Source organism: Grampus griseus (genome assembly GCF_964374135.1).
Source record: "Grampus griseus genome assembly, chromosome: 7".
Lineage (NCBI taxonomy): Eukaryota > Metazoa > Chordata > Mammalia > Artiodactyla > Delphinidae > Grampus > Grampus griseus.
In genome coordinates this window covers 28,008,273-28,035,497 of record NC_139001.1, presented here as the reverse complement: position 1 = coordinate 28,035,497, position 27,225 = coordinate 28,008,273, and the positions used below count along the sequence as shown (strand labels likewise).

Below are 27,225 nucleotides of genomic sequence, written 5' to 3'. Positions count from 1 at the left end.
GAAATACTTTGTCTTTCCTTTGGGTCATAAATCTTTGTAAGTTGATATTTATCAATTAGACACCAACTATGTATAATATGGTGTTTCAGTTCTTGTTATCCAGTATGTAAAGGCATGTATTTGCAGAGTTACTTATGTTAGCCTAGTGGAATATATGCAGCCAGAATCTAAAGAATAAAAATCATTTTAATTAAAAATGAAAAAAATAAGAATGAAAAATAATAATAAATTAAAAAAAAACCCATCATTTTGCTCAGAGCTGTTTCTCTGGGGAGTGTGTTCATGGGTGAAAGCAGTAGAACATGAGAACCCTAATGCAGAGTCCCAGAGAGCGTCTAGAGGAGCAGCATGGGGGTGTCAGTGGGGACCACCACTTCAGCTGACATGCAGCTACAGCCGAAATTTAGGATCCAACTGGAGGACCAAAACAAGGGCACTTTGGGCTTGGCTTTTTCATTAACTGGGAAGACGGAAGGCTTTATTTCAGCCTGGGGAAAGAAATCGGGAAAACCCCCTACTCTTCTCATAGAATTGAAATGTGAATGCTGTGGGCCAAAATGTGGCTTAATTTCAGTGCTCTACAGAAAATTCTGGGAGTGACAGTTGTGTATAAAACCTAAGTCCCAAATTGTACTTAGTGTGCTAAGTGAACATAGGTTGAGACCTGACACTCCTTGCACCTATGGCACAGAAGCAGCGCTCTACACCAGTTGCCTGGAATGAATGATGGCAACTGTCTTTGCAGGGAGAACAAGAGAGAAGAAACACCCTGTTGTCCTGAGCTCTGGTCCAGGAAGTAACCCTTTGTCACTCTATAAATATTCACATGGTTTCAAACAAAAGTGAAGAAAAAAGAGACTAGTTCAGGTTCAGATTTTGCTGCATGCAGGGTTAATGATTTGTGTAGCTAGTGTAAATAGTCTACAAAATGAAGTGTATAAGAAATACCACTTTCCTTATTTTCTGTAACTCAGAATATTTTATGAATCTAAGTCTCATTCCACTGGGATGGAGAGAAAATTTAACTTTACTCATTGTTGGGATTTCCTCTCCTCACTTACCCAGGCTCTATGGTTGGGTTTCGAGGGCTTACATGGTACCAAGGCGTTTCATGGTGGGGGAGGATTCACTGGAAACTACTGTGATGTCCATTGTTGGTGGATCTTCCCAGTTTTCACACCAATGTGGAAATAAGAACAGCCTTGAGGGCTGTGGACTTGGAGATGTATTTCGCTTGGCTGACACAGTGTTTAGATGTTTTTGGTAATGCTTTAGGTTGGTTCATTCTTTCCACAGTTCACCATACTACCCATTACTCCTTGTCATCTTTTTTTTTCCATCTTTATTGGAGTATAATTGCTTTACAATGGTGTGTTAGTTTCTGCTTTATAACAAAGTGAATCAGCTATACATATACATATGTTCCCATATCTCTTCCCTCTTGCGTCTCCCTCCCTCCCACCCTCCCTATCCCACCCCTCCAGGCGGTCACAAAGAACCAAGCTGATCTCCCTGTGCTATGCGGCTGCTTCCCACTAGCTATCTACCTTACGTTTGGTAGTGTATATACGTCCATGCCTCTCTCTCGCTTTGTCACAGCTTACCCTTCCCCCTCCCCATATCCTCAAGTCTCTAGTAGGTCTGTCTTACCCCTAGGTTCTTCATGACATTTTTTTTTCTTAACTTCCATATATATGTGTTAGCATACGCTATTTGTCTTGCTCTTTCTGACTTACTTCACTCTGTATGACAGACTCTAGGTCTATCCACCTCATTACAAATAGCTCAATTTCGTTTCTTTTTATGGCTGAGTAATATTCCATTGTATATATGTGCCACATCTTCTTTATCCATTCATCCGATGATGAACACTTAGGTTGTTTCCATCTCCGGGCTATTATAAATAGAGCTGCAATGAACATTTTGGTACATGACTCTTTTTGAATTATGGTTTTCTCCGGGTATATGCCCAGTAGTGGGATTGCTGGGTCATATGGTAGTTCTATTTGTAGTTTTTTAAGGAACCTCCATACTGTTCTCCACAGTGGCTGTATCAATTTACATTCCCACCAACAGTGCAAGAGGGTTCCCTTTTCTCCACACCCTCTCCAGCATTTACTGTTTGTAGATTTTTTGATGATGGCCATCTGACTGGTGTGAGATGATATCTCATTGTAGTTTTGATTTCCATTTCTCTAATGATTAATGATGTTGAGCATTCTTTCATGTGTTTGTTGGCAGTCTGTACATCTTCTTTGGAGAAATGTCTATTTAGGTCTTCTGCCCATTTTTGGATTGGGTTGTTTGTTTTTTTGTTATTGAGCTGCATGAGCTGCTTATAAATTTTGGAGATTAATCCTTTGTCAGTTGCTTCATTTGCAAATATTTTCTCCCATTCTGAGGGTTGTCTTTTGGTCTTATTTATGGTTTCCTTTGCTGTACGAAAGCTTTGAAGTTTCATTAGGTCCCATTTGTTTATTTTTGTTTTTATTTCCATTTCTCTAGGAGGTGGGTCAAAAAGGATCTTGCTGTGATTTATGTCATAGAGTGTTCTGCCTATGTTTTCCTCTAAGAGTTTGATAGTTTCTGGCCTTACATTTAGGTCTTTAATCCATTTTGAGCTTATTTTTGTGTATGGTGTTAGGGAGTGATCTAATCTCATACTTTTACATGTACCTGTCCAGTTTTCCCAGCACCACTTATTGAAGAGGCTGTCCTTTCTCCACTGTGCATTCCTGCCTCCTTTATCAAAGATAAGGTGACCATATGTGCATGGGTTTATCTCTGGGCTTTCTATCCTGTTCCATTGATCTATCTTTCTGTTTTTGTGCCAGTACCATACTGTCTTGATTACTGTAGCTTTCTAGTATAGTCTGAAGTCAGGGAGCCTGATTCCTCCAGCTCCGTTTTTCGTTCTCAAGATTGCTTTGGCTATTCGGGGTCTTTTGTGTTTCCATACAAATTGTGAAATTTTTTGTTCTAGTTCTGTGAAAAATACCAGTGGTAGTTTCATAGGGATTGCATTGAATCTGTAGATTGCTTTGGGTAGTATAGTCATTTTCACAATGTTGATTCTTCCAATCCAAGAACATGGTATATCTCTCCATCTATTTGTATCATCTTTAATTTCTTTCATCAGTGTCTTATAATTTTCTGCATACAGGTCTTTTGTCTCCTTAGGTAGGTTTATTCCTAGATATTTTATTCTTTTTGTTGCAGTGGTAAATGGAGTGTTTTCTTGATTTCACTTTCAGATTTTTCATCATTAGTGTATAGGAATGCCAGGAATTTCCGTGCATTAATTTTGAATCCTGCTACTTTACCAAATTCATTGATTAGCTCTAGTAGTTTTCTGGTAGCATCTTTAGGATTCTCTATGTATAGTATCATGTCATCTGCAAAGTGACAGCTTTACTTCTTCTTTTCCGATTTGGATTCCTTTTATTTCCTTTTCTTCTCTGATTGCTGTGGCTAAAACTTCCAAAACTATGTTGAATAAGAGTGGTGAGAGTGGGCAACCTCATCTTGTTCCTGATCTTAGTGGAAATGTTTTCAGTTTTTCACCATTGAGGACGATGTTGGCTGTGGGTTTGTCATTTATGGACTTTATTATGTTGAGGAAAGTTCCCTCTATGCCTAGTTTCTGGAGGGTTTTTATCATAAATGGGTGTTGAATTTTGTCGAAAGATTTCTCTGCATTTATTGAGATAATCATATGGTTTTTCTCCTTCAATTGTTAATATGGTGTATCACATTCATTGATTTGTGTATATTGAAGAATCCTTGCATTCCTGGAATAAACCCCACTTGATCATGGTGTATGATCTGTTTAACGTGCTGTTGGATTCTGTTTGCTAGTATTTTGTTGAGGATTTTTGCATCTATGTTCATCAGTGATATTGGCCTGTAGTTTTCTTTCTTTGTGACATCCTTGTCTGGTGTTGGTATCAGGGTAATGGTGGCCTCGTAGAATGAGTTTGGGAGTGTTCCTCCCTCTGCTATATTTTGGAAGAGTTTGAGAAGGATAGGTGTTAGCTCTTCTCTAAATATTTGATAGAATTCGCCTGTGAAGCCATCTGGTCCTGGGCTTTTGTTTGTTGGAAGATTTTTAATCACAGTTTCAATTTCAGTGCTTATGATTGGTCTGTTCATATTTTCTATTTCTTCCTGATTCAGTCTTGGCAGCTTGTGCCTTTCTAAGAATTTGTCCATTTCTTCCAGGTTGTCCATTTTATTGGCATAGAGTTGCTTGTAGTAATCTCTCATGATCTTTTGTATTTCTGCAGTGTCAGTTGTTACTTCTCCTTTTTCATTTCTAATTCTATTGATTTGAGTCTTCTCCCTTTTTTTCTTGATAAGGCTGGCTAATGGTTTATCAATTTTGTTTATCTTCTCAAAGAACCAACTTTTATTGATCTTTGCTATTGTTTCCTTCATTTCTTTTTCATTTATTTCTGATCTGATTTTTATGATTTCTTTCCTTCTGCTAACTTAGGGGTTTTTTTTGTTCTTCTTTCTCTAATTGCTTTAGGTGCAAGGTTTTGTTTTTTATTCGAGATATTTCCTGTTTCTTAAGGTAGGATTGTATTGCTATAAACTTCCCTCTTAGAACTGCTTTTGCTGCATCCCATAGATTTTGGGTAGTTGTGTCTCCATTGTCATTTGTTTCTAGGTATTTTTTAATTTCCTCTTTGATTTCTTCAGTGATTACTTCGTTATTAAGTATTATATTGTTTAGCCTCCATGGGTTTGTATTTTTTACAGATCTTTTCCTGTAATTGATATCTAGTCTCATAGCATTGTGGTCGGAAAAGATACTTGATACAATTTCAATTTTCTTAAATTTACCAAGGCTTGATTTGTCACCCAAGATATGATCTATCCTGGAGAATGTTCCATGAGCACTTGAGAAAAATGTGTATTCTGTTGTTTTTGGATGGAGTGTCCTATAAATATCAATTAAGTCCATCTTGTTTAAGGTACCATTTAGAGCTTGTGTTTCCTTATTTATTTTCATTTTGGATGATCTGTCCATTGGTGAAAGTGGGGTGTTAAAGTCCCCTACTATGAATGTGTTACTGTCGATTTCCCCTTTTATGGCTGTTAGTATTTGCCTTATGTATTGAGGTGCTCCTATGTTGGGTGCAAAAATATTTACAATTGTTATATCTTCTTCTTGGATCGATCCCTTGATCATTATGTAGTGTCCTTCTTTGTCTCTTCTAATAGTCTTTATTTTAAAGTCTATTTTGTCTGATATGAGAATTGCTACTCCAGCTTTCTTTTGGTTTCCATTTCTATGAAATATCTTTTTCCATCCCCTTACTTTCAGTCTGTATGTGTCTCTAGGTCTGAAGTGGGTCTCTTTTAGACAGCAAATATATGGGTCTTGTTTTTGTATCCATTCAGCCAATCTGTGTCTTTTGGTGGGAGCATTTAGTCCATTTACATTTAAGGTAATTATCGATATGTATGTTCCTATTCCCATTTTCTTCATTGTTTTGGGTTTGTTATTGTAGGTCTTTTCCTGCTCTAGTGTTTCTTGCCTAGAGAAGTTCCTTTAGCAGTTGTTGTAAAGCTGGTTTGGTGGTGCTGAACTCTCTCAGCTTTTGCTTGTCTGTAAAGGTTTTAATTTCTCCATCGAATCTGAATGAGATCCTTGCTGGGTAGAGTAATCTTGGTTGCAGGTTTTTCTCCTTCATCACTTTAAGTATGTCCTGCCAGTCCCTTCTGGCTTGCAGAGTTTCTGCTGAAAGATCAGCTGTTAACCTTATGGGGATTCCCTTGTGTTTTATTTGTTGTTTTTCCCTTGCTGCTTTTAATATGTTTTCTTTGTATTTAATTTTTGACAGTTTGATTAATATGTGTCTTGGCGTATTTCTCCTTGCATTTATCCTGTATGGGACTCTCTGTGCTTTCTGGACTTGATTAACTGTTTCCTTTCCCACATTAGGGAAGTTTTCAACTATAATCTCTTCAAATATTTTCTCAGTCCCTTTCTTTTTCTCTTCTTCTTCTGGAACCCCTATAATTCGAATGTTGGTGCGTGTAATATTGTCCCAGAGGTCTCTGAGACTGCCCTCAGTTCTTTTCATTCTTTTTTCTTTATTATGCTCTGCAGTAGTTATTTCCACTGTTTTATCTTCCAGGTCACTTATCCGTTCTTCTGCCTCAGTTATTCTGCTATTGATCCCATCTAGAGTATTTTTAATTTCATTTATTGTGTTGTTCATCGTTGCTTGTTTCATCTTTAGTTCTTCTAGCTCCTTGTTAAATGTTTCTTGCATTTTGTCCATTCTATTTCCAAGATTTTGGATCATCTTTACTATCATTATTCTGAATTCTTTTTCAGGTAGACTGCCTATTTCCTCTTCATTTGTTAGGTCTGGTGGGTTTTTATCTTGCTCCTTCATCTGCTGTGTGTTTTTCTGTCTTCTCATTTTGCTTATCTTACTGTGTTTGGGATCTCCTTTTTGCAGGCTGCAGGTTCGTAGTTCCCGTTGTTTTTGGTGTCTGTCCCCAGTGGCTAAGGTTAGTTCAGTGGGTTGTGTAGGCTTCCTGGTGGAGGGGCTAGTGCCTGTGTTCTGATGGATGAGGCTGGATCTTGTGTTTCTGGTGGGCAGGTCCACGTCTGGTGGTGTGTTTTGGGGTGTCTGTGGACTTATTATGATTTTAGGCAGCCTCTCTGCTAATGGGTGGGGTTGTGTTCCTGTCTTGCTAGTTGTTTGGCATAGGATGTCCAGCACTGTAGCTTGAGTGAAGCTGGGTGTTGGTGTTGAGATGGAGATCTCTGGGAGATTTTTGCCGTTTGATATTATGTGGAGCTGGGAGGTCCCTTGTGGACCAGTGTCCTGAAGTTGGCTCTCCCACCTCAGAGGCACAGCACTGACTCCTGGCTGCAGCACCAAGAGCCTTTCATCCACACGGCTCAGAATAAAAGGGAGAAAAAGTAGACAGAATTAGTAGAAGTAGAAAGAAAGAAAGAAAGAAGGGAGGGAGGGAGGGAGGAAGGAAGGAAGGAGGGAAGGAAGGATAAAAAGAAAGAAGATAAAGTAAAATAAAATAAAGTAAGATAAAATATAATAAAGTTATTAAAATAAACAAATAATTATTAAGAAAGAAAAAAAAATAAAACGGACGGATAGAACCCTAGGGCAAATGGTGGAAGCAAAGCTATACAGACATAATCTCACACAGAAGCATACTCTTACACACTCACAAAAAGAGGAAAAGGGGAAAAAATCATAAATCTTGCTCTCAAAGTCCACCTCAATTTGGGATGATTCATTGTCTATTCATGTATCCCACAGATGCAGGGTACATCAAGTTGATTGTGGAGCTTTAATCCGCTGTTTCTGAGGCTGCTGGGAGAAATTTCCCTTTCTCTTCTTTGTTCTCACAGCTCCCAGGGGCTCAGCTTTGGATTTGGCCCCACCTCTGCGTGTAGGTCGCCTGAGGGCGTCTGTTCTTCGCTCAGACCGGACGGAGTTAAAGGAGCCGCTGATACGGGGGCTCTGGCGCACTCAGGCTGGGGGGAGGGAGGGGCACGGAGTGCGGGGCGGAGCCTGAGGTGGCAGAGGCCGGCGTGACGTTGCACCAGCCTGAGGCGCGCCGTGCGTTCTCCCCGGGGAGTTGTCCGTGGAGCATGGGACCCTGGCAGTGGCGGGCTGCACAGGCTCCCCGGAAGCGGGGTGTGGATAGTGACTTATGCTCACACACAGCCTTCTTGGTGGCGGCAGCAGCAGCCTTAGCGTCTCATGCCCGTCTCTGGGGTCCGCGCTGATAGCCGCGTCTCACGCCCGTCTCTGGAGCTCCTTTAAGCAGCGCTCTTAATCCCCTCCCCTCGCGCACCAGGAAACAAAGAGGGAAGAAAAAGTCTCTTGCCTCTTCGGCAGGTCCAGACTTTTCCCCGGACTCCCTCCCGGCCAGCTGTGGCGCACTAGCCCCTTCAGGCTGTGTTCACGCCGCCAACCCCAGTCCTCTCCCTGCGCTCCGACCGAAGCCCGAGCCTCAGCTTGCAGCCTTGCCCGCCCCGGCGGGGGAGCAGACAAGCCTCTCGCGCTGGTGAGTGCCGGTCGGCCCTGATCCTCTGTGCGGGAATCTCTCTGCTTTGCCCCCCGCACCCCTGTTGCTGTTCTCTCCCCCGCGTCTCTTAAGCTTTCCGCCTCCGCCACCCGCAGTCTCCGCCCGAGAAGGGGCTTCCTAGTGTGTGGAAACATTTCCTCCTTCACGGCTCCCTCCCACTGGTGCAGGTCCCGTCCCTATTCTTTTGTCTCTGTTTTTTCTTTTGCCCTACCCAGGTACGTGGGGGGTTTCTTGCCTTTTGGGAGGTCTGAGGTCTTCTGCCAGCGTTCAGTAGGTGTTCTGTAGGAGTTGTTCCACGTGTAGATGTATTTCTGGTGTATCTGTGGGGAGGAAGGTGATCTCCGCGTCTTACTCTTCCGCCATCTTCCCGGAAGCCTTACTCCTTGTCGTCTTAAAGAAGGTGTTTCGCTTACAGGCATACCTCATTTTTTTGTGCTTTGCTTTGATGAGTTATGCAGATACTGTGTTTTTTACAAATTGAACATTTGTGGCAGCCCTGCATTGAGCAAGTCTAGCAGGGTCATTTTTCCAACGGCATTTGTTCATTTAAAGTCTCTGTATCACATTTTGGTAATTCTCACAATATTTCAAACTTTTTCATCATTATTATATTTGTTATGGTGAACTGTGATCAGTGATCTTTGATGTTATTATTGTAATTGGGGGCACCATGAACTGCACCTATATAAGACAGAGAACTTAATCCATAAATGTTGTGTGTCCTGACTGCTCCACCGACAGACTGTTCCCCATCTCTCTCCCCGCCTTGGGCCTCCTTATTCCCTGAGACACAGTAGTATTGAAATTAGGTCAGTTAATAACCCTACAATAGTCTCTACGTCCTCAAGTGAAAGGAAGAGTCACGTGTATCTCACTTTTAATCAAAAGCTAGAAATGATTATGCTTAGTGAGGAAGGCATACGCTGGTTGAAAGGTAAGACAGGCTGAAAGCTAGGCCTCTTGCCCCAAACAGTTAGCCAAGTTGTGAATGTAGTGGGAAAATTACTGAAGGAAATTAAAAGTGCTACTCCAGTGAACACACTAATGAAGAAACTGAAACAGCCTTATTGCCTATATGGATAAAGTTTGAGTGGTCTGGATAGAAGATCAGACCAACCACTACATTCTCTTAAGCCAAAGCCTAAACGAGAGCAAGGAGAACCTAACTCTCTTCAATGCTATGAAGATTGAGAGAGGCGAGGAAACTGCAGAAGAAAAGTTTGAAGTTAGCAGAGGTGGTTCATGAGGCTTAAGGAAAGAAGCTGTCTCCATAACATAAAAGTACAAGGTGAAGCAGCAAGTGCTGTTGTAAAAATTGCAGCAAGTTATCCAGAAGATCTAGCTCAGATAATTAATGAAGGTGGCTACACTAACCAACAGATTTTCAGTGTAGATGAAACAACCTTATATTGGAAGAAGATGCCATCTAGCACTTTTATAGCTAGAGAAGAGAAGTCAATGTCTGGCTTCAAAGCTTCAAAGGACAGGATGAGTTTCTTTATAGGAGCTAATGCAGCTGGTGACTTTAAATTGAAGCCAGTTCTCCTTTGCCGTTTTGAAAATCCTAGTCTTTTATAATTATGCTAAATTTACTCTGCCTGTGTTCTATAAATGGAACAACAAAGCCTGGGTGACAGAACATCTTTTTACAACATGGTTTACTGAATACTTTAAGCTCACAGTTGAGACCTACTGCTCCATGAAAAGATTCTTTTCAAAATATTACTGTCAATAACAGTGCACCTGGTCACCCTGGAGCTCTGATAGAGATGTACAATGAAATTAATGTTATTCTCATGCCTGTTCATACGACATCCATTCTGCAGCCCATGGATCAAGGAGTAATTTCGACTTTAAAGTCATATTATTTAGGAAATATATTTCATAAGGCTATAGCTACCATAAATAGTGATTCCACTGATGGATCTGGGCAAAGTCAATTAAAAACCTTCTGGAAAGAATTTACCATTCTAGATGCCATGAAGAGCATTCATGATCCGTGGGAAAAAATCAAAATATCAACAATAACAGGAGTTTGGAAGAAGTTGATTCCAACCCTCCTGGATGACTTTGAGGGATTCAAGACTTCAGTGGAGGAAGTAACCACAGATATGGTGGAAATAGCAAAAGAACTAGAATTAGAAGTGGGCCTGAGGATGGGACTGAATTGCTGCAATCTCATGATAAAACTTTAATGGATGAGGAGTTGTTTCCTATGGATGAGCAAAGAAAGTGATTTCTTGAGATGGAATCTATTCCTGGTGAAAATGCTGTGAAGATTGTTGAAATGACAACAAAGGATTTAGAATATTACATGAACTTGGTAACATGAACTTGATAAAGCAGTGGTAGGGGTTGAGAGGATTGACTCCAATTTTGAAAGAAGCTCTACTGTAGGTAAAATGCTATCAAAGAGCATTGCGTGCTACAGAGAAATTGTTTGTTAAAGGAGGAGCCGTCAATCCATATGACAAACTTCATTGTTGTCTTATTTTAAGAAACTGCCACAGCCAGCCCAGCCTTTAGCAACCATCACCCTGATCAGTCAGCAGCCATCAGCACGAGGCAAGACCCTCCACAGGCAAAAAGATTATGGCTTGCTAAAGGCTCAGATGATGGTTAGCCTCTTTTAGCAATAAAGTATTTTTCATTTTATTTATTTTTTTGCGGTACGCGGGCCTCTCACTGTTGTGGCCTCTCCCGTTGCGGAGCACAGGCTCTGGACGCGCAGGCTCAGCGGCCATGGCTCACGGGCCTAGCCGCTCCGCGGCATGTGGGATCTTCCCGGACGGGGGCACAAAGCCGTGTCCCCTGCATCGGCAGGCAGACCCTCAACCACTGCGCCACCAGGGAAGCCCAGCAATAAAGTATTTTTAATTAAGATATGTACATTGGTTTTTTTTTAGACACAATGCTGTTGTACTCTTAATGGATTATAGTATAGTGTAAACATAACTTTTTTTTTTTTTTCGGTACGCGGGCCTCTCACTGTTGTGGCCTCTCCCGTTGCGGAGCACAGGCTCCGGACGCGCAGGCTCAGCGGCCATGGCTCACGGGCCCAGCCGCTCCGCGGCATGTGGGATCTTCCCGGACCGGGGCACGAACCCGTGTCCCCTGCATCGGCAGGCGGACTCTCAACCATTGCGCCACCAGGGAAGCCCTAAACATAACTTTTATATGCACTGGGAAACCAAAATTTCATGTAACCCATTTTATTGCGATATTTGCATTATTGTCATGGTCTGGAACTGAACCCACAGTGTTTGTGAGGTATGCCTGTATTTACATCATCTCCCTGACCCTTGAAGGTATTGAGTTGCAACCTCAGACAAGAGTCTTCAAACTCTGCTCAGTTTCTACTAGTTTTTGCCAAATAAAAAAGCCTATGAATCAAAGCAATATTCTCAAGCATTCTTTCTTGCTCTGAACCACACTTTATTAGAAACTTGTGTATTTGAGAGGATTGAAATATTCTTTTTTAAATGTATTTTTTAAAAATATAAAATGATGTAATAATGGATAGTGCTTAGTTTTGAATTTTTGTTTTGTTTTTAATTTCAAATGTCCTTGCTTGGCAAAATAAAAATCGGCAGTCCTATTTAAAGAAAATTGGTCTGGGAAATCTAAATTATTAAGAACCCCTCGATTTTAAAAATGTGAAAATATAATGAGCAAGTTTTGGGGGGGGTCTTGTTTTTTTATGATATTGATACTTCAAAATCTTGTCCTAGAGTTATTCCAGAAATTATCCCTCCAAGGGAGGAGGGACAAATTTAATCCCTCCAAGGGAGGAGGGATTAAAAGATACAAACTACTATGTATAAAATAGATAAGAAACAAGGATATATTGTACGACACAGGGAATTATAGACATTATCTTGTAATAAGTTTTCAAGGACTATAATCTGTAAAAATACTGAATCACTATGTCGTACACCTAAAACTAATATGGTAAATCAACAATTCTTCAGTAAAATAGATCTAACAAAAAAAGAAAGAAAGGAAGGAAGAAAGAAAGAAAGATAGAAAGAAAGTTATCCCTGCGTAGAACTCCCCACATTAGGATAAGCATAGCAGTAAAGGACATGCTCCAGTCCCATCCTTGCTTCTTACTGTGGGACACTGGATGTGGGCTTTTTTAAAATAAATTTTTATTGGAGTATAGTTGCTTTACAAGGTTGTGTTAGTTTCTACCATACAGCAAAGTGAATCAGCTATATGTACACATATGTGCCTCTTGTTTTGGATTTCCTTCCCATTTAGGTCACCACAGAGCGTTGAGTAGAGTTCCCTGAGCTATACAGTAGGTTCTCATTGGTTATCTATTTTATACATAGTATCAATTGTGTATATATGTCAATCCCAATCTCCCAATTCATCCCACCCCCCTGGATGTGTTACTAAGTTTAATTTAGCCCCCATTTTTTAATAAGTGTTGTAAATAAAAGGCTTAATTTGTCCAATATATAAGCTTTTTATGTGATTGAGCTAATTTTTTTTCAACTTCAAGATAATGTCCATCAAATGGAGCTTATACTAGAAAACTATCATACTCTTCTTGTGTCACATGACATTTTCATTTTAAATAAAGTAGAATTACTCAAGCATTTTCATCCCTGTCTGCTACCACTATCATTAACCATAATGAATCTTTATTCTTCTCAGAATCCTTTACTAAAGATGTATGATTCACCAGTAAAGGCACAAAACCGACTGTAAAAGTGATTGGAACCTGGTTCCTCAATATTTCTCTTTTGGAATTCTAAAGAAGAAAAAGTCCACTTCTTTTTGGGTTGCAAGCTCCCTGTGATTTTGTGTGAGAGAAAAAAAAGAGAGAGAAAATAAGACATTTATAAAATGTTTGGATTGTTATTAGAATTGCTATATGTGCGTCTTAAGCGTGTTTAGCATAAGAAAAAGGCAGATTTTGTAGTTCTGGATTGTTAAAATTTCTCCTGCAGGACAGGAGAGACGTTGGAGGATTCCAATGGAGGCTTGTACCTCAAGACCAGTGGGCTCGAGAAAGGAATAAAGGGGCAGAAATTTAGGGGGTGGAGGTTGGGGTGAGGTGGGAGGAGGGGCGAGAAAAAAGGAGGTCAGCTGGAGAAGGTCATGGTAGAGAAACAGTGACCTGTGCCTTCCTGGTCTCCCATTCCCCAGCCAAAAGGCCAGAGGCTGGAACTGGCTACTCCTGCGATGCAACATTTTGTCTGCTGTGTCAAAAACAGTTTTTTTTCCTATTCACAGGAAACTGTTTTCATTGGCGGTGTTGTTCCAAAACAGGAAAAAAAAAAAAGTGTCACAGAAAGGTAAGGTATGTAATTAAGTTCTAAATGTGTATGTCATGCCAAGAAAACACTTTCCCTCCCCAAATGTTAAGGAATAAAAACACATCTCACGAGAAATATATAAATAAATATTGCTCCATTTTTCCCCCTAGAAATGCGTCATGGGATGCCTTAAAACTTCTTAGCAACAGTACTTGATAAGCAAGTGATTACATATGTATTATTTAGCACTTGGGAAGTACTTGACCAAAAAAAGTGATTATGTATTTATTGTTTAGTGTCAGTATTTAGTATTATTTCTGTGTAGAGTTCTGTGGCGGTAGGGACAATGCCTTCTGTTTGTTTGTTTTGTTTGTTTTTTCATCCCCAGTGCTGTACATGGCAAGCCTATGGTAGGTGCTCAGTAAATGGTGATGCCCCTAACTCAAAGAAGGTAGGCTCCTTGGTGGCTAATAATTGGGCAGTCCATTAAAAGAAAAAATAACTTGCACTATGAGTGGGCAGTCTCACTTCTAGGTCTCTATCCTCCAGAAACTATGGCGTGTGTCGATAAAGGTACATGTATGACAATATTCGTTGCAGCCTTGTTTGGAAAAGCAAAATTGGAAAAGCCCAATCACCAGTGAATAAATGGTTAAATAATCTAGGGAACCTCCAACAATGGAACACAATGCAGCCATTAACAGAATAAGGTACTGACCTAGATAGATGTCCATACCACATTACATTTTATTGATAAAAGCAAGTTGAAGACTAATATGTACAGCATGATTTCATTTTTGTAAAGAAATAAAAATATGTGTTTCATGAGATATCTATATAAATGAGGGAAAATTCAAGAAGGGTACCCACCAAATGTGCAGAAGGGCTAGCGATGAAGTGTGGGATCAGAGGGACCCCTCCACTTCTTTCTTGATAGGATGTGTAAAGTAGTAAGATTATGGGCGACTATCACTTTGGAGGGAACACTTCAAGTTAAAAATAAACTAATTTTCTACTGATGAAAGAATTTTCAATTTTTTTTTAATGTGCAGGGCTTCCCTTGTGAGCAAGCAGAGTTTACTTCAATCAGAGGGCTTTAGAAATTATATCTTTCTTCAGTGTGCCTTTAAATTTGAGCCTGCTTTTTTGTAGCAAAGAACTTTTTATTGTTTGTGGTACACTATATCAGGCAAATCTATTTAAAATATTAATGTGTATCTCATTAATTTATTTGCATTAGCTGAGCACTGTGAAGAGCTGTGCAGTTTCTAAAATTCACTCAGTGTTTGGTCCAGCAGCTGTACTGGCCAAGAGGTGCACCCTGGTCGGGAGCTGTTTTAGAATAAGAAGGAGGGTCTTCAGCTGAGTCCAAAAGTATGACAATGGCTGATGGCAGCCCTGGCATTAGTTATATATTACTGTGCTTGAAAGAAAACAAAAGTATAATTCCTTATAGAGTCTAATCAGGCTTTTTCCAAATGAGCTGTCCTCACCACTCATCTGTGACTCTGTGGCTTACAGCTACTTCTTGGGTCCGATGGAAACTCCTGGAATGCTCTTCCTTAGGCCCTCAGCTGAATGCCTCCCTTCTCACCAGTCACCCTCTCCCATTTCTCTCGCTTTGATCTGCCTTTATTTCTCAGACAGGCTCTCTCCTTTCTCCACCCCCACTTCTGAGCCTTGTTCAAAACTCATTCTACCTTGATGCTCTTCTGGAACAGACCCCACCTCCTCTTATCCACCCCTCAACCTTTAAGAGGGAGTATTTACAGGTGAATTAATTGGCACACAATGAAAGAAAAACAGAAGCCAGCGATTGCCAACAATACAGACTAAATACTTTATTAGGTTCCAAATGAGAAAATGGTAGTGTGAAACTATTTTAGTATAAATCCACCACCCTCCGCAAAGAGCCGGCCTTAGCATCCATGGCCCCCCAGTCGTGGTAGCGCCTGTACTCTTGGGGTCGCAGTAGGTACTGCCGGCCGCAGTAGTTCGGCATCTCATAGAGGACCCAGCAGCCCTCCAGCACGTGGAGGGAGCGGACCTCATTCAGGTGGAAGCGGTCCTGGATACAGGAGCAGTCCTCGCTCAGCTCCACCATGAGGCCTTTGTGATCCTCTCTCTCATACAGCCGCAGCCTGTGGGAGCTTGTCTGCTTGGTCCACAAAGAGAAAGAGCAGAAAAAGCAACCAAACAAGAGATGAACTTGGCAGGTTGGGGCATGAGGTTGTCAGTGTCAAAACTGAGACTCTGAAATTGCTGTGAACGCTTCATGTGGATCTGTGTTCCACTAGCATTTAACAAATGCTCATTTTCTACTTCTTGTGTGAGAGATGGAATTTTTAAGAAGTTCAAGGTCTGGGTTAGAATCCATCACAAGCTCAAATATCTTGATTCCTAATTCTTAATTCCATAATTTCTTGATTCCTAGGTGATAAACCTACATTTTGGGGGAAAACGATAAGTATTTTGCCTATATTTTAATATGAGTGTTATCTCCAAAAGTTATATACATATACATTTACCACTAAAACAGGATTTTAAAAAATCACATCCTTTGGTGGAAAATTTGTGTAAATAGTTGAAACGAGAATTCAACTGATTTTCCAAATTAAAAAAAATTACCTTTTCCAAAATTGGAAGATAGCTTTGAATAGCCTATATTAACAACAGAGTTTTACATTTTTACTAGTCTGCAGTGGAAACTATCTAATTTGTTCATTATCAATTCCTTTACTATAGGTAAAAGTTAATTTGTTAGAAATACTGCCTTCTTATGCCTAAACAGCTTCCCACTTGCAAGTTTGTTTTATATCCCATTGTGATATTACATTTGTCACAGACAAGCTTTGACTGACCTAATGGCAGCAAAGATTAAAAACAAAATTCTTTCCCTAAGTGAATTCTTCCTTATATTCTCAGCTGTTTTTGTGCCGGGATCTACCTGGGCTTTGGCAGATACCCAAAGCCCACTTAACCTTAAGGTGTATTTAAAGGAAAACTTCCCTCGCCCTAACACCCATCACTAACAGAGTGAGGACACTCAGGTGGCATGATTGAAATCAAGCTGAACTCACTTGGGGGATGAGACAGCAGGAGCGGATGGAGTCGTTGAAGCCCATCCACTGCTGGTAGTCGGGGTAGTCGCCGCGCCGCAGGAAGTACTGGTGGCCCTGGTAGTTGGGGCGCTCATAGAGCATCCAGCAGCCGCTGTCCACCCGGATGGAGTTGCAGCGGCTGAAGTAGGGCTGCAGGTTGGGGCAGTCGCTGCTGCACTCGTAGCAGCGGCCCTGGAAGCCCCGGTCCTCATAGAAGGTGATCTGCAAAGGAAGTATAATTCAAAATGAAATTATTTGCTCCCCGTAATAGATCTTGTATAGAGGCATTTTTCCCCGCTCCATTTTATTTCACTTGTGTTCCGTTTACCTTCCCCATGGCTGGTTGACACGATGATGTGAGTTCAGTGTGATGGGGCCCCGGCAGCGCAGCGGGTCTATATAGCAGGACGGCTGCTGTGTTGGCAAGAACAACACAAAAGGGGCCCCGGGGGTGCGTAAGGGGGTTTTATGGATCCCTTTTGCATGCTGCATTCAGTGGAAATGCCTGTCTAGTCTGCCCTCATTCTCTGGTATATTCTAACGCTGTCTGTTCAGGCTCTGGATGAGTCCCTAGAGTTGCTTTTATTTGGATTCTTAGTGTTTTATAAATTTATCAGCACATCAGTCTGAACTTTTGACCTGAAACTCACGTCTCTATACATATGATTCGTTTATGCCCTGTGAATTTTTGGGGAAAAAAAAATCCATGTCTTTATGGAAGTGCCCCAGAATTCCAGAGAGGCTGTGGGTGAAGCAAAATGCCATGAGCACTGATTTTCCTGGACCACGGAGACCCCTCTATCTTAAAACTGCTTTCTTCATAGGACTTGTCAATCCAGTACAGGACACAAATCTGGATTCTCATTTTTGCTGGTTTTGACAACGCTTTAAGGCATAGCTTTTAACTTCCTCTTTGGTGAGTACGCTTCATATAACTGGAAACCAGCCCATCGTAGCCGACTTGTGATAAGAACCAAAAGAAAGGTTTTTATGACCACGGGGTTCAAGACTGAGAAGTATATTGCTTTATAGATTGCTTTCCCTTTACCAGGGGAAGGCAGTAAAGCCTCGTGGACTCAGAATGTCCACTTAGTAGCCACATGAACGTGGCAAGCCACACAACCTCTCAGAGCAGGAGTTATTTCATAATACTTATCTCATGGGATATAGTATGTTGTATGAGAGAGAGAAAGAAAGAAAGAAAGAGAGAAAGAAAGAAAGAAAGAAGGAAGGGGCCTGCAGCCTCTGATATTTGAAAGCTGGTCTGGCCCTCAGAGCTAGGCCATATTTCCCTATTAGACATAAACAATCTCACGAAATACCAACTGAGGCCAGGTTACCCTGAGACCATGATGAAATGAGACAAAATAAGGCGACTTCGTAATTTTGTCTAAGCAGAGGCGAAAACAAAGCGAATGTGCCACCCACAGAACCCCAGACACAGGCCCTCTCTCAGCCAAAATGATTAACTGCTGCTTCTATATCAATTGCAGCTTAATCCTTGTTCTTTGCTCCCTTCCCCATGAGTAGAACTATTAAGATATCCAATCATAAAATTACCCTTGCTGTCTGACAACATCCAATTTAGTGAACTCCTGCTTTTTATTTTATTGTTTATTTTATGTTTTTTTGGCCGCACCGCGCAGCATGTGGGGTCTTAGCTCCCCGACCAGGGATTGAACCCGTGCCCCCTGCGGTGGAAGTGCGGAGTCCTAACCTCTGTACCACTAGGGAAGCCCAACATCTGCCTTTTTAGGCACTTCCCCGGGTCACCCAACCAAAGTACAAGTCCTATCATAGTTCTTTCTAACCCTCTTACGGAGACAGTCCATGCTTCCCCATGGTGTATGTTCTCTCCGTCACTGTAACCAGTAACAAATCCCTTTGTTTCATAACAGGTGTGTCTGGTAGCTTTTGGCTAAAGGACGTTGACCTGAATTAATGGGGTTATGTGTTTAATGTGTTTGGCACATACTTGGCAGAAATGAGCATTGAATAAACTTTTTTTTTTTTTTTTTGCGGTACGCGGGCCTCTCACTGTTGTGGCCTCTCCCGTTGCGGAGCACAGGCTCCGGACGCGCAGGCTCAGCGGCCATGGCTCACGGGCCCAGCCGCTCCGCGGCATGTGGGATCTTCCCGGACCGGGGCACGAACCTGTGTACCCCGCATCGGCAGGCGGACTCTCAATCACTGCACCACAAGGGAAGCCCTGAATAAACATTTGATATTAGTAATAGTGAGACATTATTAAGGATGACTTCAGCCCATTTGTCTCTCTCAAAAATGTTCAATCTTCTCAAAGATGCCTGAAAAATGTCTCCACCACAAAGCTGTTTTGTGGTAAAAATGTAGATTTGGAAGGAACTTTAGAAATCATCTAGTGTTCTTCGAACTCCAGGGAGCACTAAGAATCACCTGTGCTTATTAAAAATGCTAATTGCCAGGCTCTACCCTCTTCTGAGACGCAGCATCATTAGATCTGGAAGGGACTCTAGGAATCTGTATTTTTAACTGGCAGCAGCAGGTTGTTCTTGACCAAACTTTGAAAAACACTACTCTGATTTATTCCTTCTTCTTTTCTTTTCCACTCTTTTCCTTGTGTGTGTGTGTGGTGGGTGTGTGTGTGTGTGTAACTGATTTACAGTGTTTTGTTAGTTTCAGGTGTAGCGATTCAGTTATACATATATTTATATCTATTCTTTTTCAGATGCTTTTCCCTTATGGGTTATTGAGTATAGTCCCCTGTGCTATATATGAGGTCCTTGTTGTTTACTATTTTATGTATAGTAATGTGTATATGTTAATCCCAAACTCCTAATTTATCTCCCTGCCCCTCCGCCCTGCCATCCATCTTTACTTTTGTATTCTCACTAACTGGAAAAATGAACTGGCCCGTAAAGTTTACTCAATAAATGTCTGGGGGATATGAACGTTATTCCCTCGTCTGAAATTCATCGTTGTAATAGTCCACGGGACCTCTTTCAAAGGCTCAGCACAACAGGCCTACACACTCGCATCAAAGTTCAGCATTTGCAGCTTTCAATGTGTAGGATGACATAAGCACCCTGCATTTGATCTATTTAATGGGCATTTATAATAGGCGAGATGAGTAAGCAAAAGAGAGAAAACAGAACTGTGCTGTCCCCTAAGCCCTCTGCTCCTTCCTAATTCTAATTGTATGTCTCCTGAGATGCCAAGTTACTGTTACAACAGCAGTGTCCAATTCCGGAGTTTTGCTAGTGTCTGAGGTCCAATCAACTGTCCACCTTACTACCCACATGCTTGCTTCCTAGTATTAATAATTAACGTAGCATTTGTATCATATACGTGCTTGGTTAAATGAGAAGAGGTCATTTGGTTGGTGGCCATGTAGACCAAACTCTCCCAAACAAGGAGACTGGGTAAGGACCCGGAGGTCACCATCATAGCACCAGCCTCTGGTTCTGTTTCTCGGCTTGTCTTTCTCGGCCGTTCATTAACTGACGTGAAGACAGGCAGCAATCATTGACCCACCTCTGCTTAACTCCTATGGCATTCCTCTTGGAACAAATGAATTTTCATGTTAAAAATGTGAAATAAAATTCATATTTTATGGTAAAGCAAGAAAAATTTCAACATAAAAATTCTTTTCTGCCCTTTGGCCTCCCCTCTCCCCCCCCGCATTGTGTATCTGCATTATACATCAACCAGACCTCCCCCATCATCAAGAATGCCTGCTCAACCATAAACAGCAACATTCTCCTAGCGCCAAAAAGGCAACTCCTTAAAAAATAACATTCCTTCTTTTTGGTTTTCATTTTTAAATAAATATTTATTTATTTTTGGCTGTGTTGGGTGTTTCTTGCTGTGCGCAGGCTTTCTCTAGTTGTGGCGAGCGGGGGCTACTCTTCATTACGGTGTGCGGGCTTCTCATCGCTGTGGCCTCTCTTGTTGTGGAGCACGGGCTCTAGGCGTACGGGCTTCAGTAGTTGTGGCTTGTAGGCTTCAGTATTTGTGGCTGGAGGGCTCTAGAGCGTACGCTCAGTAGTTGTAGCACACAGGCTTATTTACTCTGTGCTATGTGGGATCTTCCGGGACCAAGGCTCGAACCTGTGTCCCCTGCATTGGCAGGTGGATTCTTAACCACTGTGCCACCAGAGAACTCCAACATTCCTTCTAGAGCTTGTAAAGGGTCACGTGACCCACCACGATGGCGCTTAAATCTGGATTATGTAAACTGTCAATAATATGTCATTTAATGTACATCACTGTGTCTCAGAAAACTTATATATACACTGTGTCTTGACTTCTAACAGGCAGAACAGTTCTCAGAGCTTCCTGAGGTGCTCTTCCCAGGTTATAATACTCAAATTTGGCTCGAATAAAATTTTCCAATTCTTTCTTAAATTGACTGATTAATTTTTCATCAACAAGAACAATACATCTCGGGACTTCCCCGATGGTCCAATGACTAAGACTCCATGCTCCCAATGCAGGGGGCCAGAGTTCCATCCGTGGTCGGGGAACTAGATCCCACATGCACGCTGCAACTAAGAGTTCGTATGCTGCAACAAAGAAGTCTGCATGCTGCAGTGAACATCCTGCGTGCCATAACTAAGATCTGGCGCAGTCCAAAATAAATAAACAAAAATAAAATAAATATTTGAAAAAAAGGAGCAAAAACAATATGCCTTCTTGTTTAAGCAACAGGTGGTTGTGACTGTCAGTTTTGCTTTAATAAACCCACAAAGAAGAAAATTTGAACTCCAAAAGTCCAGAGGGAATGGAATAAGACACCTGCTTACATCAGGACCTACGCCTTGAAAATGGGGAAGGGAAACTGGAGAGGGGACCCATAGTGAGGAGAATATTTTGAGGGTGTAGCTCAATAGAGTGGGGTCTTGAAACTTTTATGGAATAGCTGCTACTTCAGTTTCTGTGCTTGGTGGAACTTTTGTAAGGTTAGTCCAGAAGACACTGTGGATTCAAAGGGAGAAAAGAGGAAAAAAAGGGAAGAAAAAGCTTTAAAATCTGACTTATAACAAGCTAGGATATATAGGAAATACTAGTGTGTGTAGGGTATGTAGGATGATACCAGGGTTATCAAATTGTTGGTTCATCTTCATGGGGAGAAGTTTAGTGGGATCCTGTAGGGTATCCCTTCTCTGCTTTCACCTCAGACTCTCATCTCTTCAAGGTCCCAGTGTTTAGAGAGAGGATAGAGAGAATGAGGAAGGGTAGATTAGGAGATAGTTTGGGCATAATGTCTTCCCCCGGCAACTCCCCACTGTTGACCTTTTCTTTAAGTTGGGATTAGAGGGTGGATAGCATTCTCTTTGCTTGTGCCCCAGGAAGGGAAGCAACTTGCAAACTTGATCAATGAGATCCAGGGTCTCTAGTTTTATGTGCCTTCAGTTCAGGTGTTTCACATAATTTCCATGTCTGATGCCTGTGAGTTTATGCCTACTAGGCAAATAATGTAAAACTTGGCACTCCAAGAAGTTTTTGGCTTTCTCATTCATGTTTGCTGTATTATTATTGGCAAACAGAGGATGCTGGCTAATGTCTCCAGGAAGCCAACAGTAGTTTTGGGAATTTAAAGGTTAAAGAACTGAGATTTAGGAACAGTTAATATCAAATAATACAAGAATCTATTTTCCAGGGAAGGAGCCTTTATAAAGAGCCTTACCATGTGCCCCAGTTTGCCTGGAACGGTCCTGCTTCATGCCTCTTGCTCCAGTGTAATCCTTAATAGAACACACTCACTCTCAAAAATGACTCAGGATAAGCAACACATTATATGCTTGTCCTGGTAATAAGCCACTTGGGTGGTGGATATGGAGCCCTTGATGTGTGAGATGGAAGGAGACTCTACAGAGAATGAACAAACATGTGGGTACATCTAAGGACAGAGAAGAGAGGAGCAAGGAAGGGAAAGACAGGCCGCCCAGCAGCAGGTTGGAGCTTGCAGACCAGAGCAGGGTCATCCAATATTAAACTTGATATTGTTGTGCTATTGTGATCTAAACTTGCATCTCTCCCCTCACAACCTCTGTAACAAAGCTGGCTGCACACATTAATGCTTTATGTGAGAAATGGTTCAGGAGTTCAAGGAAAAGGTACTATGTCTCCACTTTGGGTCAGTGTGGATCCACTCAATGACAAGGCAGGAGTTCAGAGTGGAGAGTAACTGGGAAAAGCATAAACAACTCGTCTCCGCATAAACAACTCGTCTCCTCTCCAGAATTCCAAGAAACATTGGGTATATGTGTGTTGGAAGAAGTGGGTACTAAGTCTCCCACCTGCTGTGAGATGAGCTTTGAGCCATTTATTAGAATCTCAAAGGATGGGGTACTTCAGAAGAATTTTGACCTGAAGCTGTCAGCTTCACTGGGGAACTTTACAAGAAACAGTCCTAAGAGCCATATTTAATTATCGCAGGATGTTATTGAGGACGTTGTTTACTCAGTATCTTCTTTACTAGGACCCACAAGAAAATTTTCTTTTAGGTTTCAGTACTGGGAATGGTTAGGCTAGTCTTGAATAATTAATTTGTCTTATGGACTCTGTCAGTCATGGAACTGATCATGTTTCCTTCTATGTCTTGGCTGCTGGATCCAAATCTGGTTCTAACTTCAGCCACCAAAGTGCCTTTATAGCACCCAGTTTGGGTTCAAACTTCACTCCTGGCTCCATCTCTCCCTCTCACTCACTCTTGTGTTTCTTCCGACCCAATTTTTTCATTCACCTATTTTTAATTTCTTTAATTTATTATGTTGTAATTCTTTATTAGTGACCTTAATCTATGTTTTTAAAATAAAGAAAACAACTGAATCAAACAAGCAAACTTCTCCAGAAAATTTTAGTGCCCTATTTTTGATTTAGTATTATTTTTCTTTTTGCTGCATTGGTCTTCATTGCTGCACATGGGCTTTCTCTAGTTGTGGCCAGCAGGGGCTACTCTTCGTTGTGGTGCCCAGGCTTCTCATTGCGGTGGCTTCTCTTGTTGCGGAGCATGGGCTCTAGGCACATGGGCTTCAGTACTTGTGGCATGCGGGCACTAGAGCTCAGGCTCAGTAGTTATGGTGCACGGGCTTAGTTGCTCCGTGGCACGTGTGATCTTCTCAGCCCAGGGATTGAACCTGTATCCCCTGCATTGGCAGGAGGATTTTTAACCACTGCGCCACCAGGAAAGTCCCTTATTTTTCATGTATGGTCACAGTACTTTACTCCCATTAAAATGATGGGAGGCAGGGACTTCCCTGGCCATCCAGTCGTTAAGACTCCGTGCTTCCACTGTAGGGGGTGTGGGTTCAATCCCTTGAAGGGGACCTAAGGCCCACATAGAGCGTGGCCAGGAAAAAAAAAAAAAATGATAGGAGGCAGAGTTTTCCTATGTGCATATGGTTTTTCGTAAAAATCCTGAAAATTTTGTACAAAGCACGTACAGCAAAGAGACAGGGAATTCTCTTGGGAAATCTCATGGAGGTATGAGGTATTGGAAATGGGAGAAAGGGGATGGAGGCTGTTAGAAGGATAAGGAGTGCAGTAGGTGAGAGGACAGGTTCATTTATTTGTTTGTTTATGGAGCTAAAGTAAGAGTCTAGATGAGAATTGCTTTCCTTATCAATTAAGACTTGGACTATATAGGGAAGATGGTGGGGATAACCTGGAGGGGTAACTTGAGGTGTTTCAATAAGTACTTGTTTATTATTGTAACTGTTTATTTATGTAACTTGTTTATTATTGTAACTTGTAAGATTAACCACAAATGGGTTGAGCCCAGTTGAACTGAACTTTGAGCCCACGTGGCCTAGCCTTTAAAAGAATGCTGGCAATAATATCCTCTACTCACTTCCCCTTATAAGAGGTTGTTCCCCATCTTGAAAGCATATGTTATCATGTCTGGTCAAGTGCCATTATTGCTTTTGAAGGCCTAATAGATTAAAAGAAAGACAGGACTCTGTTAGTGCCAGAAACACAAGCTAAATCTTTTATTAGATTCTAAAGGAGAAAAGTGGAGAATGAAAATACTTCAATAAAAATCTGTCACCCGTCTTAGAGAACCAGCCTTGGCATTCATCGCCCCCCAGTCAAGATATCTCCTGTACTCCCCTGGCCTCAGGAGGTACTGCCTTCCCCTGTAGTTGGGCAGCTCGTAAAGGACCCAGGAGCCCTCCAGCACATTGAGGGAGTGGATCTCATTGAGGTGGAAGCGGTCCTGAAGAGAGAGACAATCGTCTGTGATCTCTGACATTTGTCCTCTGAAGTCATCTCTCTCATAGATTCTCATTCTGAAAGTGCCGGAGTGCTAGGGTGGCAGACAGAGAAGAAAAAGTAAGTGAACACAAATAGAGAGAAATTAAAGTTCCCTTAGTCCAAGTCTGCTTTCACCACAACCATGTCGCAGAGTTAAGGAGCCTTCCTGGTCCCCAACGCCCACCCGTGAATCTCACGGTGGATGGGCTAAGCTAGGAACAGAACTTAGCAGCTCTTCAACTGCTATGCACCAGTCTCTGTCCTTGGGAATTTAGGTTTGTCTAAAATAAAATTGATCATTTTAGTGCTTCTTATTGGAGAACGTCCCTCTCAAAGGAGAAAAGTGAGCATCATTGGAAAGTGAAGCCTCATTTGATATATTACCCTTGTTATAAAGGAATCAACGTTTAGCTATTTTCTGTAGGACTAATGTTTTGGTTTTCATGCATACTATGGATTATTAAGCCCTTGCAAAAAAGTAAGATGACACATCTTCCCTACCTCGGTTTTCATAACTTCATTTTCAGTTCAAATTTCCACCTATGTGCCTCTTAAGCTTCCTTTCTGGCCTCCTACCCTTCACTTCCTCATTCCCTCAGCAGCAGGAATGGTCTTCTTGCAGCTCTGTTTGGATGACACCATATCTCATGCTCCCGCACTTCTACACATTCTTCTAAGAACTCTGCCATCACTCTCTAGGAAAGACTGAATCTCAAACTGTAGTTTTGGATGTGGCCTTTCCTCTAATTTCTACCTCTAGGTGAGCTAATAGGTACTGCCTACAAAATCAGAATAGAAGCCAGGATGCCTGTCTTCTCTAGGAGGATAATCAATTAGAAAAGTAAACCAAAGCAAGCAAAAGTATTTTTATCAACTAAACGGAACCAGATTGTATTTATAAGTTGTGATATATTGGATTTCTGCGTTGATATGGCTTGCAATGACCACTTTAAGAAATTATATGTTGGAGTGGGAGTTTAGGGTTAGCAGAGGCAAACTGTTATATATAGGATGGATAAACAACAAGGTCCTACTGTACAGCCCAGAGACCATAATCACTGTCTGGTGAAAAACCGTAATGGAAAAGAATATAAAAAAAAGAATGTCTGTATGTATGACTGAATCACTTTGCTGTACAGCAGACATTAACAGAACATTGTAAATCAACTATACTTCAATACAAAAAAAAGAAATTATACCTCGAACAGATGATAACTTCAGTCTCTTCTATGTTCTGCCTTTTGTTAATGAGTCTTTTCATTTTTGATTCCATTTAAAACATGAAAAACTGGGAATATGTGATTTTAAAAAAAACACCAGAGTTCATGAAGAATGGCTTGCTATCTGGGACACCCTTCTAGAATGGACTGCATGCACTGGGCTCACTCCCCCTTTCTGCTCTCCAGTTGGAACCGTTTGGTTGAAGGATGACAGTTTTTAATGGCTTTGATTTCCAAAGAGAGGAAGGCAAAGACAGAACCACACTCACTGTGGGGATGAGGCGGCAGGAGCGGACGGAGTCGTTGAAGCCCATCCACTGCTGGTAGTCGGGGTAGTCGCCGCGCCGCAGGAAGTACTGGTGGCCCTGGTAGTTGGGGCGCTCATAGAGCATCCAGCAGCCGCTGTCCACCCGGATGGAGTTGCAGCGGCTGAAGTAGGGCTGCAGGTTGGGGCAGTCGCTGCTGCACTCGTAGCAGCGGCCCTGGAAGCCCCGGTCCTCATAGAAGGTGATCTGCAAAGGAAGTATAATTCAAAATGAAATTATTTGCTCCCCGTAATAGATCTTGTATAGAGGCATTTTTCCCCGCTCCATTTTATTTCACTTGTGTTCCGTTTACCTTCCCCATGGCTGGTTGACACGATGATGTGAGTTCAGTGTGATGGGGCCCCGGCAGCGCAGCGGGTCTATATAGCAGGACGGCTGCTGTGTTGGCAAGAACAACACAAAAGGGGCCCCGGGGGTGCGTAAGGGGGTTTTATGGATCCCTTTTGCATGCTGCATTCAGTGGAAATGCCTGTCTAGTCTGCCCTCATTCTCTGGTATATTCTAACGCTGTCTGTTCGGGCTCTGGATGAGTCCCTAGAGTTGCTTTTATTTGGATTCTTAGTGTTTTATAAATTTATCAGCACATCAGTCTGAACTTTTGACCTGAAACTCACGTCTCTATACATATGATTCGTTTATGCCCTGTGTATTTTGGGGGAAGAAATCCATGTCTTTATGGAAGTGCCCCAGAATTCCAGAGAGGCTGTGGGTGAAGCAGAATGCCACAAGCACTGATTTTCCTGGACCACGGAGACCCCTCTGTCTTAAAACTGCTTTCTTCATAGGACTTGTCAATCTAGTACAGGACACAAATCTGGATTCTGATTCTTGCTAGTTTTGACAACGCTTTAAGGCATAGCTTTTAACTTCCTCTTTGGTGAGTACGCTTCATATAACTGGAAACCAGCCCATCGTAGCCGACTTGTGATAAGAACCAAAAGAAAGGTTTTTATGACCACGGGGTTCAAGACTGAGAAGTATATTG

At 41.8% G+C, this 27,225-nt stretch overlaps 2 protein-coding genes across 3 annotated transcripts; both read right to left on the bottom strand.

Moving 5' to 3' along the window:
• Positions 1 to 15,237: 15,237 nt before the first annotated feature.
• Positions 15,238 to 16,793, bottom strand: LOC309824772 (gamma-crystallin C; the record flags this gene model as incomplete). 2 transcript variants are annotated; one of them, XM_082657933.1, is made up of 3 exons in its annotated part: positions 15,238 to 15,513; positions 16,436 to 16,678; positions 16,785 to 16,793. In XM_082657933.1, the coding sequence occupies 3 exons, from the start codon at positions 16,791 to 16,793 to the stop codon at positions 15,238 to 15,240; spliced, it is 528 nt and encodes a 175-aa protein (XP_082514059.1). The 2 variants fall into 2 exon arrangements, with proteins under 2 accessions (XP_082514059.1, XP_082514060.1); XM_082657934.1 differs by lacking the exon at positions 16,785 to 16,793 and having other exon boundaries at positions 15,238 to 15,510; positions 16,436 to 16,558.
• Positions 16,794 to 24,470: 7,677 nt separating this feature from the next.
• LOC309824873 (gamma-crystallin B) lies at positions 24,471 to 26,541 on the bottom strand (the record flags this gene model as incomplete). Its single annotated transcript, XM_082658146.1, has 3 exons — positions 24,471 to 24,746; positions 26,187 to 26,426; positions 26,533 to 26,541. 3 exons carry the CDS (start codon positions 26,539 to 26,541, stop codon positions 24,471 to 24,473), a joined length of 525 nt encoding a protein of 174 aa, XP_082514272.1.
• Positions 26,542 to 27,225: the final 684 nt, after the last annotated feature.